The 15,221-nt window shown below is 43.7% G+C and overlaps 1 protein-coding gene across 1 annotated transcript in view; it reads right to left on the bottom strand.

The window, feature by feature from the left end:
* The window catches only part of ATIC (5-aminoimidazole-4-carboxamide ribonucleotide formyltransferase/IMP cyclohydrolase), a 38,751-nt gene extending 28,672 nt beyond the window's left edge, over positions 1 to 10,079 (bottom strand). The window contains exons 1-4 of the mRNA XM_003254044.3: positions 9,892 to 10,079; positions 9,435 to 9,561; positions 3,832 to 3,908; positions 2,340 to 2,406 (exon numbers count right to left, since the gene is read on the bottom strand). Of these exons, the coding sequence (XP_003254092.1) occupies positions 2,340 to 2,406; positions 3,832 to 3,908; positions 9,435 to 9,561; positions 9,892 to 9,910 (290 nt within the window). The 5' untranslated portion in view covers positions 9,911 to 10,079. The remainder of the gene's footprint in view (positions 1 to 2,339; positions 2,407 to 3,831; positions 3,909 to 9,434; positions 9,562 to 9,891) is intronic.
* Between the last annotated feature and the right edge of the window lie 5,142 nt (positions 10,080 to 15,221).

The raw sequence follows: 15,221 nt of genomic DNA, 5'->3' as shown, positions 1-15,221 counted from the left end.
AATTAGCCAAGTGTGGTGGCAGGCACCTGTAACCCCAGCTACTCAGGAGACTGAGGCAGAATCGCTTGAACCCAGGAGGTGGAGGTTGCAGTGAGCCAAGATCACACCACTGTACTCCAGCCTGGGCGAGATTAAGACTCCGTCTCAAAAAAAAGAAAAAACTTGTGATGTTCAAAGGACACCATCAAGAAAGGCTAACACAATCCATAGAATGAGAGGAAATAAACTTACAACTCAATAATAAACAGATAAATAACTCAACTAAAAATGGACAAAAGGTCTCAACAGACATTTCTCCAAAGAAGGTACACAACTGGCTAGAAAGCACATGCAACGGTGTTCCACATTATTTGGAAAACAAATTATAACCACAATGAGATGCCACTTCAAAACCCCTAGAATGACTAGAATCAAAAAGACAGATAGTAACGTCGATGAGGATGTGGAGAAACTGGAACCCCACCCAGCACACTGCTGCTGGAACTGTAAAATGGTGCAGCACTCTGAAATACAGGGTCGCAGTTCCTCAAAAGCTAAACATAGTTACCATATGATCAAGGAATTCCACTCCTAGGTATATACCCCAATGAAATGAATGCGTATGTCCACACAAAAACTTATACACAAATATTTATAGCTGCATTATTCATAATATTCAAAAAGTAGAAAAAACCCAAATGTTCATCAACAAATGAACTAATAAACAAAACGGGGTATGACCACACAATGGATCATTTTTCAGCACTAAAAAGGAAATGAACTATTGATACTATGCTATAACATGGATAAACCTTGAAAACATGCTAAGTGAAAGAAGCCAGGAACAAAAAAACCATGTATTGTTAGACTCCATTTATACAAAAACGTCCACTACAGGCAAATCAGAGACATAACAATTGGTGGTTGCCGAGGCTGGAGGACGTTGGGGAAATGGAGAATAAATGCGTATGGGCATAGGATTTGGGGTGGGGGTGATGAATATGTTTTAATATTGGATGTGGCAATTAATATGGTTTGGATGTGTGTCCTCTCCAAATGTCATTTTGAAATGTGATCTCCAATGTTGGAGGTGGGGCCTGGTGGGAGATAACTGGGTCACCAGGGCAGATCCCTTATGAATGGCTTGGTGCCCTCCCCATAATGAGTCCTCACTCTGAGTTCAGGTAGAGCTGGTTGTTTAAAAGAGCCGGGCAGGCTGGGCGTGGTGGCTCACACCTAATCCCAGCACTTTGGGAGGCCGAGGTGGGTGGATCATTGGAGGTCAGGAGTTCCGAGACCAGCCTGACCAACATGGTGAAACCCCATCTCTACTAAAAATAGTAAAAATGAGCTGGGCGTGGTGACAAACACCTATAATCTCAGCTACTCAGGAGGCTGGGGCAGGAGAATCACTTGAACGCAGGAGGCAGAGGTTGCAGTGAGCCAAGGTCATGCCACTGAACTCCAACCTGAGCAACAGAGCGAGACCCTGTCTCAAAATAAAATTAAATTAAATTAAGAATAAAATTTAAAAAGTAAAAGAGCTGGGCAACTCCTCCTCTCCCTCTCTAGCTTCTTCTCTCATGGGATATGCCAGCTCCCCCTCTGCTTTCCACTGTGATTATAAACTTCCTGAGGCCCTCACCAGAAGCTGATGCTGGCACCATGCTTCTTGTACTGTCTGTAGAATCATGAGCCAAAATAAACCTATTTTCATAAATTACCCAGCTTCTAGTATTCCTTTATAGCAATGCAGGATAGGCTAACACAGTAATGGTTGCACAACTTCTGTGAACCACTGATTTGTACATTTTAAATTGGTGAGTGGTATGGTATGTGGATTAGATCTCAATAAAGCTGTTATGTACATTTAAGAGAAACAGCCAGTATCTTTATGCAAATAACTCAGTTAGTTGTGCAAGTTGATAATTACTAATATGAAAACCTGAAATCTGAAATGCTCCAAAATCTGAAAATTTTTGAGCGTCAACATGACACTTGGAGGAAATGCTCACTGGGGCATTTCGGATTTCTGAGGGATGCTCAACTGGTATGTTACTTGCAAATATTCCAAAATCTGAAGAAATCTGAAATCCAAGACACTTCTGGGTCCCAAGCATTTCAGATAAGGGATACTCAACCTACACATACTAAGATTTAGATTGTAACTTCCTAAAAAACTTAAGTATGTATTTTGGTATATAAATCTGGCCAAACCAAAATGCTTACACACATACAAAGTCACACAGAAGGTACGCAGTAAAGGTTTATAGTGAGTAAGAAAAACCAGGGATACCAGGTTTGGCACAGTCTTTGTTGTTGGTCCGTAATGTGTTAAAAGTTCAATTTCAGGTTTTTACCTTATAAGATTGAAATCAAGTCTGGCCATGTCAGCATTATCTTCTGGAATATTACGAGCCAAGATTCCTAATTTAACAAAGTTAAACAAAGTCATTAGGTTCAAACAATAAGTCAGATTAAGGAATTTCTTTCAACATAGTATCTTCAATCAAATTAAATCCTCTTGATTAAAAAAAAATGTTTTTTTTTTTTTTTGAGATGGTCTCGCTCTATCGCCCAGGCTGGACTGCAGCGGCGTAATACAACTCACTATAGCCCCGACCTCCAGGGCTCAAGTGATCCTCCTACCTCAGCCTCCCAAGTAGCTGGGACTACAGGAATGCATCACCACACCCAGATGGTCTTTTCAATTTTTTAAAGAGAAGGGGGGTGTTGCCATGTTGCCCAGGGTGATCTTAAACTCCTGGGCTCAAGCAATTCTCCTGTCTCAGCTCTCAAAGTGCTGGGACTACAGGCAAGAGCCACCATGCCCAGCATAATATTCTCAACTAAAGAATATCAAACATGTAGTTGGGGAGTTATCAAACAAAAAAATTAGGATTAACAGATATATTTAGCTGGCCACAGTGGCTCATGCCTGTAATACCAGCACTTTGGGAGGCTAAGGTGGGGGATCACTTGAGCCCAGATGTTCAAGACCAGCCTGGGCAACAAGGTGAGACCCCGTCTCTAAAAAATTAGCTGGGCGTGGTAGCACATGCCTATAGTCCCAGCTACTTGGGAGGCTGAGGTGGGAGAACTGCTTGAGCCTGGGAGGCAGACAGAGGCTGCAGCGAGCCATGATCGCACCACTGCACTCCATCCTGGGCAAGAGTATGACCCTGTCTCAAAAAAAAAAAAAAAAAAGATACATTTAAAAATCTTTTTCTTCAGTTCTTGATCCCCGTTTCTTGAGCAATAAAATATAAAAAAGGTAAAAGGAATTTTACAAAACTGTTGCTAGTTCCAGAACAGTCTATGCGTTCCTGTAAGTCAGTGGCTTGTCTGATGATCTGTAGCCATTCAGCTTTATTCACCAAATTGTACCACAACTGACAAACTAGGAGGATACCAGTTTCTTGCCATTTTGGTTTATACACAATTCATTCTCAGGTGAAGGAACAAATGTAAAGCACTTTGAAAAAAAAATTCTTTTGCAAGTCAGTTACACTGTGATGCTTCATTCTAAGTTTGAACTATTTTAAAAGAATTTTTATACTATGAAATCTAAGTATCTTCAGCAACTCGAGCAGGAAACACCAGACTCTAAATTAGGTATCAGGTCAGGACTAATAGCAAGCAGAGGAAAACAATCTGAATTCATCAAGTAGTAAAACAAGCTGGATTTTAAACCAGTTCTAACGTATTATGAAATCTGGCAGCAACTTCATAACATTAACTTTATATGTAAATTTCTCTTAAGCCTTTTTCATCCTTTATTTTAGGACACTATAAACTAAAATATTCCTGGAAACCACTGACTGTTTTACAGTAAAGATACTAACCACTTACCAGCATGGACTGCAGGATGCAAAGTTTTCACACGACCCCCCAACATTTCGGGAAATCCCGTCAACTCAGAGACATCTCTGAAAAACAGATAAACAGAATGGTACTACTGGTGTGGCTGAATTGTAATTTTCACTATTCAAAGCATCCACTGTTTTCATTTCAAGAGATTTTGAGCCTAAATTCAACAAGAAAATTCTGATTTTTTAAAGTATTTCACTATACTTGATTTCTTAAGTAAAATTCTATTTACTTTCGAAAAAAAGTTCATTTAATATGTTTCCTAACTGTTGTGTATGTTCAGGGATAATTGGTAACTATTACAGCATTGGTTTTATAATTTTCAGAGAATTTAGAAACTGAATCATAAGCCATACTCATTAAATAATATCACTAAGACATACAACTGAGAAAGTGGCAATATGTAACAAAAAGCATTAAAAATATCCTTGGCCGGGCATGGTGGCTCATGGCTGTAAATCCAGCACTTTGGAAGGCCGAGGCAGGTGCATCACCTGAGGAGGGGAGTTTGAGACCAGCCTGGCCAACATGATGAAACCCCATCTCTACTAAAAAAATACAAAAAATTAGCCGAGCATGATGGTGGGCACCTGTAATCCCAGCTACTCGGGAGGCTGAGGCAGGAGAATCACTTGAACCCAGGAGATGGAGGTCGCAGTGAGCCGAGATCATGCCACTGCACTCCAGCCTGGGCGACAGTGCAAGACTCCATCTCAAAAAATAACAACAACGCATGAAGATGGCATATCAAGTGAGTGAAGACATAAAAGACTGTTTAATAAAGTGGTGTTGCTATTGGAATAACTGGTTAAACCCACACAAAAATACATTCCTTATGAATCAAAGGTTTAGCATTTAAAAAATCATGCATGTAGCAAAATTAAACATGTGAGGAATGCTTTCCAAGTTTTAAACAAAAGATTGAGTGGTCTGATTACAGAAATGTTAAACATAAAGTTTTACATGGGAAAAAAAAAAGTAAACTAGAAAAAATAATCACACAATGTGACAAAGGATCAAGTGAAGGATGATAAATATTAATCCATATCACAAAGCAGACCCCTAGAAAGTTGCAACCATGAACACTCTGGCAGACTTTATAAGTTGTAATGGTGTGTAAAAATGCCCACAATATATAAGAAAAAATAAAGCAGGGGCCGGGTGGGATGGCTCACACCTGTAATCCCAGCACTTTGGGAGACCAAGGCGAATGGATCACCTGAGGTAAGGGAGTTCGAGACCAGCCTGGCCAACACGGTGAAACCCTACCTCTACTAAAAATACAAAATTAGCCGGGCATAGTGGGGCATGCCTGTAATCCCAGCTACTCGGGAGACTGAGGCAGGAGAATCTCTTGAACCCGGGAGGCGGAGGTTGCAGTGAGCCAAGATCGTGCCACTGCATTTCAACCTGGGCAACAACAGTGAAACTCTGTCTCAAAAAATAAATAAATAAAAAGAAATAAATAAAGCAGGAAGCAAAACCGCATCTATCTTCTGTGTAAGCTATGAAATAAAGTACATGCTTATAAAAATGCTAGAAGAAAAATATACTAACATGTTAAGAATTACAATTCATTTTTACTACCTTCTTTAGAGTTGTCTATATTTTCGAATTTTCTGCAATCAACATATATAGTTTTTGAGATGGGATCTCACTATGTTGCCCAGCCTGGAGTACGTGATTATTCACAGGCAAGACTACAGTGCATGGCAGCCTAGAACTCCTGGGCTTATTAAGTAATCCTCCAAGTAGCTGAGACTATAACAAACACTTTAAAGCAGCAAGTTCTGCCAGTAAGATACGGAATTTCCTGGGTAGATTCTCCTATTAAGGGAGCCATTTGCAAATGACTGGTGTTTGACCAACGACACACACAGTTCCAACATCCACAAACTGGTGACATAAATGTTTTCAAATTCAAAATTTCTTTTCCTGGGGTTCAGGAAATAAAATCCATTTCCTCCAAATGAAGACAGTCACTTAAAACTTATAGAAGGCGGATTTATTTCTAGAATTAAACATTTGGGGTAATTAAAAAGCTTGCTCCTCCTTTGAACTGAAGAATTTATACATAATGGCTGTAGTCTTGGGAAATAATTCTATGTATGCTCACTGCTGTATACTCACTAATTAAAATCCATCAGTTTACCTCATGACAAGGTAATGGTTAACTTCCTGGGATAAAATTATTGCAGATAACGACACCCAAAAATATGCTCAGAAGCAGCCTCTGAACCAAGATCTTTTTTTTCTTTTTTTTTGAGACAGTGTTTCTCTCTGTCACCCAGGCTGGAGTGTAGTGATGGAATCTCAGCTCACTGCAACCTCCACATCCCGGGTTCAAGCAATTCTCCTGCCTCAGCCTCCTGAGTAGCTGGGATTACAGGCGCACGCCACCATATCCGGCTGATTCTTTTTTGTATTTTTAGCAGAGATGGAGTTTCACCATGTTGGCCAGGCTGGGCTCAAACTCCTGACCTCAGATGATCTGCCAGCCTCAGCCTCCCAAAGTGCTGGTATTACAGGTGTGAGCCACTGCACCCAGCCAGAACCAAGACCTTGTCCAGGCATGGTGGATCACACCTGTAATCCCAGCACTTTGGGAGGCCAAGGCAGGCAAAATTGCTTAAGCCCTGGAGTTCAAGACCAGACGGACAACATAGTGAAACCATCTCTATCAAAAATACAAACATTAGTCGGGCATGCGTGTGCACCTGTAGTCCCAGATACTCAGGAGGCTGAGGTGGAAGGATTGCCTGAGCCTGGGAGATCGAGGCTGCAATTAGCCATTATTGTGCCACTCCACTCCAGCCTGGGCGACAGAGCAAAACCCTCTCAAAAAAAAAAATATACATATAGCTTTCTCCTGCCCTCTTGCCTCTTACCCTTCATTCTTCCCTGAAGTCACAGAAATGAGAATTTCTCTTCCCCAGGGCAGTTTACAGAAACTAGAACTTTTTCCCCAAAGCCAGTCATAAGAATTAAACTTATGATTCTAACTTTCCGCTGGCTTTCTGTCTAGGAGCTGGCCATAAAGAAATCCTCTCATCTCCTTGCCCAATAGTAGGTCAGGAGACCCTCGTGGGGTGGAGCAAGAATTTTAGAGAAGCCAAGAAGAATCTGGACAACCAGGCTTGCCTGGCTTTCTCCACCTCAGTCTACTAGCATACACCATATCCTTGCTGTCCAATCATACTTCCACCTTTCTGTCCATTCTTTGTTGAACCCAAACATAAAAATGGATGGTTTTTCCTCTATCTTTGGGTCTTCATTCTGAAGGCTCTCATGTCATGTAAAACTTTGTTAAATAAATGTTATGCTCTTCTCTTATTATAACCTGTCTTCTCTTATAAAAATATTGGCCGTGATGTTTACGATGCAGAGCAAAGGATCACACCTTTCCACTCCTACAAAATCTTGGCCTCGGGTGCGGTGGCTCACACCTGTAATCCCAGCAGGCTAAGGCGGGGGATCACTTGAGGTCAGGAGTTCGAGATCAGCCTGGCCAACATGGTGAAACCCTGTCTCTATCAAAAATACAAATTAGCCAGGCGTGGTGGCAGGCACCTGTAATCCCAGCTACTTGGGAGGCTGAGGCAGGAGAATCGTTTGAACCTGGGAGGCAGAGGTTGCCATGAGCTGAGACAGTGCGACTGCACTCCAGCCTGAGCAACAAGAGTGAAACTCCGTCTCAGAAAAAAAAAAAAAAAAATCTTGGCCTCTTACTAGCTGTGTAATCTCAAGCAAGTTGCTTAAGTATGTTGTGCTTAGTTTCTCCTTACCTATAAAATGAAGATAACACTACCCACACTAAAAAGTTGTTATAAGGACTATAAAAGTTTATATATGTAAAATACCACTGCAACTGAATAAAATACCACTGCAACTGAATGTGGGCTTTGTTGCAGGAAAACAAATGCTCCAAGTTGTTTACACTTCATTCAGTGAACTTTACTGTGCTGAGCTCTAAATAAATCACTCATGGTGAATTTCTTATCCTTTCACAGAAGAGAAACACATTTACGTTTCCAGTTTTTAAAGAAGATATGACCATAATGAAGATAAGTGAGGAGTGGGCAGAGGTACAGAAACAAGACTAATCAGTTGATAAGTACCTAAAGTGGGTGACAGATATAGGACCCGAGGGATCACTATACTTTTCTACTTTTGATTGTGTCTGAAATGTTTCCATAATACAAAGTTTGGTGGGAAAAAAAAGAGACTACAGATGAGGATTTTGCTTTAAGAAGGTTCCATTACCATAGGAGGACCCAACTTGGCCCATTGGAAAGCACGCAGGTCTGGACTTTGAATTCTCATTCGGTTGCTGATGAGCAAAGAGCCAACTTGCCAGCCACGATTCTCACAGGTTTCCCATGAAAACCACAGAGACAAGACGCAAAAAGACATCCGAAAATATAGTTATGTATTTGTTAATAAAAGTAAGGCATTCTTACCATCTAAACTTGTTAAATTTAGGGAAGCTGTGTACTGCTCACATAGCTGAGAAATGCACAAAGAAAACGTAATAACCTACCTCTACATGGATCTAGAAACCAAGAAGCAAATTTTCCACATGGCAACAGAAAGCAGACAGATATCCTTCATCTCTTTCATTCTAAAATATGTTTCAGGGGTGGGCATCTCATTCCTCCCAACTCTCACTGCCGTTTATTAAATAGCTATCCTATAGTTTTTTTCATTTTCTACCTTTCAGTAGACTTCCTCCCTCTCCTCCCAGAATGCCACTCCTTGACATCAGCAATGGCATCCTGGTTAATCATTTCTAAGTCCCTTCTTTCCATGGTCCAGTCAGCTAATGAAGGGCTTGTAAACGTGGGAATGAATGATTTGCACCTTCATATGGTTACCAGAGATTCTAAGGGAAGGCAGATAAATTGGAATCTTCATGATGTCAAGTTTCACTAAATCACCAGTCAAAGTAACTGAAGTTTTCCTTGCATAACAAGTGGCCCACCTAAGTTAATCTGTTTAAGGAAGGGGCTAAGACTAGGGTCCTAAAATCAGGAACAGCACGGGTTCCAATCCTACTTCTCCCTTACTCAACTCTTTAAACTTGTGCAGAAGTTGCTAAATCTGTCCAGTGTGTTGTCCAGGGTCTTTCTCTATCGCCCAGGATGGAGTGCAGTGGCGCCATCTCGGCTCACCACAACCTCCGCCTCCCAGGTTCAAGCGATTCTCCTGCCTCAGCCTTCCCAGTAGCTGGGATTACAGGCGTGTGCCACCACACCGTCTAATTTTTGTATTTTTAGTAGAGACGGGTTTCACCATGTTGGCCAGGCTGGTCTCGAACTCCTGACCGTAAGTGATAAGCCCACCTCGGCCTCCCAAAGTGTTGGGATTACAAGCGTGAGCCACCTAGCCCGGCCGTCCAGGGTCTTAAAAGTTACTAAATCTCTCTCAGCCTCACTTTTTTTCCCCATAAAGCGGGAAAGTATTGCACCAACCTCACGGCACTACTGGGAGGAGTAAAAAAGGCATTTTGCTCCTGGTGCCCGGAATACAATACTTCCTGGTTAATGTGTTCACATTCCTTCCTGATGGAACTAGCTATGCCTTACCTGACTGCCAGACCAGCATCCCTGAGAGCTTTTGCAGTCCCTCCGGAAGCGACCAGATTCAAACCAAGAGCGGTCAGGTTTCTTGCAAATTCCACAAGGCCGGTTTTGTCAGAGACACTAAATAAGGCTGAAAGAGAAGACATTTTTTCTCATGACTCGCAGCACACTGCACCGCAAGGCCTTGGGAGGGTCTGGGGGAGGAGAGTCTCGAATCGCAAGGCCAGCACCTGGACCCTGCGTTCGCAGGCCTGGTCCGGGCCTCCCCAGGTCCTAAACCCGCGAGCTGCTCTAAGGCGGGCCCCACGCAGGCTGCGGCCCGGCGGGGGAGCGGGGACGCTGACTTTTCAGTCCCGCAGCGCCGCCCCTGCCGTGCTGGGTCCCGCCGGCCGCAGCCAAGGCAGAAGCGTGGGGGGCCGCAGGCGAGGACGCAGACCGCGCAGCTGCGCTAGGGCCTCACCGAGCTGGCTGGGAGCCATGGCTGCAGGTACTGGGTTCGGGGCGAGCGGGAGGCAGCAGCGGCGGAACCACGTGCGCAGGTAGTAGGGCTTGCCGGGATGTGGCGGCTCAGGAAGCGGGTGGGCGGAGCTGTCCCCGGGCTTGTCACGCGGCCCGCCGGCCCTGCCCGGCGCCTTGCTCTGCTCAGTTTCAGATGCAAGATCCGCGCCCCGGGGCGGAAGGGAACGGCGGGATGGGGCGGCGCTCTGCCTGGCGCGCCTGGGCGGAGTGCTTGGGCTGGAGGGGATCCTGCCTGCGATCCCAAAGTCCAGGCGTAGCAGCCAGCGATCTGCCCACGCCCCCAAAATGAGGCCACCCCACGGCTTCTGGGGCAAATGCCTGTTATAATAGGCAGCCGGTCCCCAGAAGCTGGAATGTACGTAAAAGTGCCAGAAGCACCCATGCTGAAAACTAAACAAAAGGAATAGTTCATATAGCGGCAAAGCTGGAAAGTATCTGGACAGTTATATACCATCCTCCCTTTTTGTTTGTTTTTTTTGTTTGTTTTTCTGGTTTTTTTATTTGTTTGTTTTTGTTTTTTTGAGATGGAGTTTCGCTTTTGTTGCCCTGGCTGGAGTGCAATGGCACGATCTCGGCTATGTCACGAGCAACCTGCAACCTCCGCATCCCGGGTTTAAGAGCTTCTCCTGCCTCAGCCTCCCGAGTAGCTGGAATTATAGGCAGGCGCCATGATGCCCGGCTAATTTTTGTATTTTTAGCAGACATGGGGTTTCGCCATGTTGGCCAAGCTGGTCTCAAACTCCTGACCTCAGGTGATAGGCCTGCCTTGGCTTCCCAAAGTGCTGGGATTACGGGGGGTGAGCCACCACGCCCAACTTGTTTTTTGTTTGTTTGCTTGCTTGCTTGTTTGTTTTGAGACAGGGTCTCGCTCTGTCTCCCAGACTGGAGTGCAGTGGCACCATCTCGGCTCACTGCAACCTCTGCCTCCCAGGTTCAAGTGATTCTCCTGCCTCAGCCTCCCGAGTATCTGGCACTACAGGCACGTGCCACCATGCCTGGCTAATTTTTGTATTTTTAGTAGAGATGGGGTTTCGCCATGCTGGCCACGCTGGTCTCGAACTCCTGACCTCAGGTGATCCACCTGCCTTGGCCTTCCAAAGGGCTGGGATTGCAGGCGTGAGCCACCGCGTCTGGCCTAGAATCAATTTTTTGACCTCTAAATATGTGAACCCTTTGCTCTGAACACTTCTCACATTCCTACGAGGAATATATTATCGCAGTGTCTTCAGTGTGTTTGCCAAATTTGAATTTAAAAAGGAAATTTCCTTGGCCAGTCACCATTAGGTTTTTACAGGAAATTGAAAGCAAGGAAAGGAGAAAACAATGCTGACATTTATTGATACTGGGAAATAAACAGTTGCTTAGGCATTATGCATTTCTCTGTCATGTGAATTACAAATATTTATTCGATTCAATACATTTTTATTGAGTCTTTTCTGCCTGGATGGCAGAAACACAGTGTCAGAAGACAGATAAATATCATCTAAGCACTGTCCTCAAGGAGCTCATGATGGAATGAAAATGTAGACACATGAAGTATAACTAAAAAATATTAATAGAGGCCGGGTGCGTGGCTCACACTTGTAATCCCAGCACTTTGGGAGGTGGAGGCGGGCGGATCACGAGGTCAGGAGATCAAGACCATCCTGGCTAACACGGTGAAACCCTGTCTCTACTAAAAATTCAAAAAAATTAGCCGGGCGTGGTGGCGGGCGCCTGTGGTCCCAGCTACTCGGGAGGCTGAGGCAGGAGAATGGCGTGAACCCGGGAGGCGGAGCTTGCCGTGACTGAGATTGTGCCACTGCACTCCAACCTGGGCGACAGAGTGAGACTCTGTCTCAAAAAATTTAATAAAAAATAATAATAATAATAGAGAAAATACGGCATTAAACTGATTTTGTAGAGCCTCTTTCATTACAGACTCTTCCATTTAAAGATGTTTACTCTGGGGCCTGGTGTGGTGTCTCATGCCTGTAATCCCTGTGCTTTGGGAGGTAGAGGTAGGAGAATCACTTGAGGCCAGGAGTTTGAGACCAGCCTGGGCAACATAGTGCATGGCTGCAGTCCTAACTACTTGAGAAGATGAGGTGGGAGGAGTTCGAAGTTACTGTGAGCTAAAGTTGCATGGCTGCATTTCAGCCTGGGCTACAGAGCAAGACCCTGTCTCTTAAATAAAATTAAAAAAAAAATAACAGGCTGGGAGTGGCTCATGTCTGTAATCCCAGCACTTGGGCAAGCTGAAGCAGGTGGATCACTTGAGGTTAGGAGTTTGAGACCAGCCTGGCCAACAGGTGAAACCCCATCTCTACTAAAAATACAAAAAGTAAGTTGGGTACAGTGGCTCACATCTATAATCCTAATACTTTGAGAGGCCAAGGCAGGTGGATTGCCTGAGCTTAGGAGTTCAAGACCAGCCTAGACAACATAGTGAAACACCGTCTCTACTAAAAAAATACAAAAAATTAGCTAGGCATGGTGGCAGTGCCTGTAATCCCAGCTACTCGGAAGGGCTGAGGTGGGAGAATCGCTTGAACCAGGAGGTAGAGGTTGCAGTGAGCCAAGATAGTGCCACTGCACTCAAGCCTGCACTATACAGCGAGACCGTCTCAAAAAATAAAAATAAAGATATTTACTCTGATTAATTCTCCCATAGTTTTAGCATCCCGACTTGATAAGACTTATTATATTAATTACAAAAAGAGTAAATGAGTTTTTTACTAGCTTTGTGATCCTGGCCAAGTCACTCCATCTTTTGGGGACCTTTGTTGCTTTACCGGTAATATGGACATAATATTTTTTCTGCAGTCCTCATCATATTTTAAGAAGCAAATTAAGTACAGGTAGTCTACTGAAAGTACAAACTGCAAAGAGACTAATAAGAGTAAAATAGAGGTGTGATCTCCTTGGTTCCCTTGGTCTGGCTAATCAGGTATCTTTCTGGGCACCAAGGGATGTCTTCAAAGATCTAGTCACCAGCAAGCTAGTGTCTTAGAAAAGGGACATGTTCTCATAAAGATGAGAATGCATCTTTTACCAATGGTTTATCGCAGGATTATTGTTTCAGAAAGACAGAAAGGGTGTGTGTACACTATAATGATTACATTTTCATTTCTTTTCTTCTTACTTCACATACCTCCAAAGAGAAGCTTGAAGACCCTAAAATCATGGTAATATACCTTAAAATATTTAATGTACATGAATTGTTTCAGTTCTTTGAAGGTGTTATAATCTGGTTTTGCCCCTATGTTGTTTGTTTCTTGTGTAAACTCATCACTTTTTTTTTTTTTTTTTTGAGACGGAGTCTCGCTCTCGCTCTGTCGCCCAGGCTGGAGTGCAGTGACGCAATCTCGGCTCACTGCAAGCTCTGCCTCCTGGGTTCACGCCATTCTCCTGCCTCAGCCTCCCAAGTAGCTGGGACTACAGGCGCCCGCCACCATGCCCGGCTAATTTTTTTGTATTTTTAGTAGAGACAAGGTTTCACCGTGTTAGCCAGGATGGTCTTGATCTCCTGACCTCGTGATCTGCCCGCCTTGGCCTCCCAAAGTGCTGAGATTACAGGCATGAGTCACTGCGCCCTGCCAAACTCATCGCTTTCTTTGAAAAACCCCCATCTCCCTTTCAAATCTTGGATCTCCTATTGGACTCTAACGATTAATAAAGCTGCATCATCTTGGGCTGACTTGCTCTGAGGGTTTGTCCACTCAAGTGGATGTAGTATGTCATATAAAGGGATTCCCAGGAGCTTGGTATAAAATTCCTCTCTACTGTAGTTCAGAACATTAAGCTAATTTATGACCTATTATGAAATTCAAACATTTTTCTTTTTTTTTTTTTTTTTTTTTTTTGAGACGGAGTCTCGCTCTATCGCCCAGGCTGGAGTGCAATGGCGCAATCTTGGCTCACTGCAAGCTCCACCTCCTGGGTTCACGCCGTTCTCCTGCCTCAGCCTCTCCGAGTAGCTGGGACTACAGGCGCCTGCCACCATGCCCGGCTAATTTTTTGTATTTTTAGTAGAGACGGGGTTTCACTGTGGTCTCGATCTCCTGACCTCGTGATCCGCCCGCCTCCACCTCCCAAAGTGCTGGGATTACAAGCGTGAGCCACCGTGCCCGGCCCAAACATTTTTCTTGAAAGTCCTGGAGATGTTTGGAAATACAAAGCTGACAATAATACAAAGAATGAATTGGAATAGTAGGAAGTAGAGAAACTGGTTAGGAAGGTTTTGCATCCACTCACACATAAGAAGGTGGAAAAGAGGTGATCTATGTGAGACGATTCAAAATAGGTAAAATTAGCAGCATGCAGGGATCAATGAAATATAGGAAATATTAGACACAAAAAACTAGGGATGACTCCATCATTTCTAGCTTCGTCATATGAGTAACTGGTGAGGCAATACCCAAAATATAAAAATGTATGTAAGAGAAAGAACAGTTGTGGCATGTGTTTATTTTAATTTAAGTTCAGTGTGAGTGGTTGGGTAAATATGTTTGAGTTTCTAAATATTGATTTTAAAGTCTAGATAATTGGACACAGTTAAAATCATACAGCAAATTGCTGGAAATACAAATGAAATTCAGGAATAAAAATGAGGTTAAAGATAAATAAATGTGGAAAGTTAATGAAATTCAAGTAGTAGTTGAAGCCTGGAAGAAGATAAGCTTGCTTAATTAGGTCTAGTAGATAACCTGAGCGACAAAAAAAGCAAAAGAAATAAAATTCATTCAGGAAAGAATTTAATGTTTTTTGATTTTTTGAGACTGAGTCTTGCTCTGTCAACTAGGCTGGAGTGCAGTGACGCGATCTGGGCGCACTGCAACCTCTGCCTCCCGGGTTCAAGCAATTCTCCTGCGGAGTATCTGGGGTTACAGGTGCATGCCACCACCCCCAGCTAATTTTTGTATTTTTAGTAGAGACAGGGTTTCACCATGTTGGCCAGGCTGGTCTTGAACTCCTGACCTCAAGCGATCTACCCATCTCGGCCTCCCAAAGTACTGGTATTACAGGCATGACCACTGCAGCTGACAGGTGAAGAGACACTTTATCCTTTTGGATAAAATAAAGCAGAGAAGAGGGGCAGGGCAGAGGTAGCTGCACCTTTAAGAAGGCTTGGCAGAGAATTTCTTACTGACAAGGTACATTTGAGTGAGGACTGGAGGGCTGGGTGGGGGATAACAAGCCACAGGGTATTTGAAGGAGAAAGTTCCAGGCAGTGGGAGCAAGTGCAAAGGCCGTGCATAGGGAGTGTGGCTGCAGTGTCTAAGGAATGTC

Source organism: Nomascus leucogenys, chromosome 22a (assembly GCF_006542625.1).
Source record: "Nomascus leucogenys isolate Asia chromosome 22a, Asia_NLE_v1, whole genome shotgun sequence".
In the NCBI taxonomy this organism is placed as follows: domain Eukaryota; kingdom Metazoa; phylum Chordata; class Mammalia; order Primates; family Hylobatidae; genus Nomascus; species Nomascus leucogenys.
Note: the sequence above shows the minus strand (reverse complement) of the source record. Positions and strands in the feature narration are given on the sequence as shown.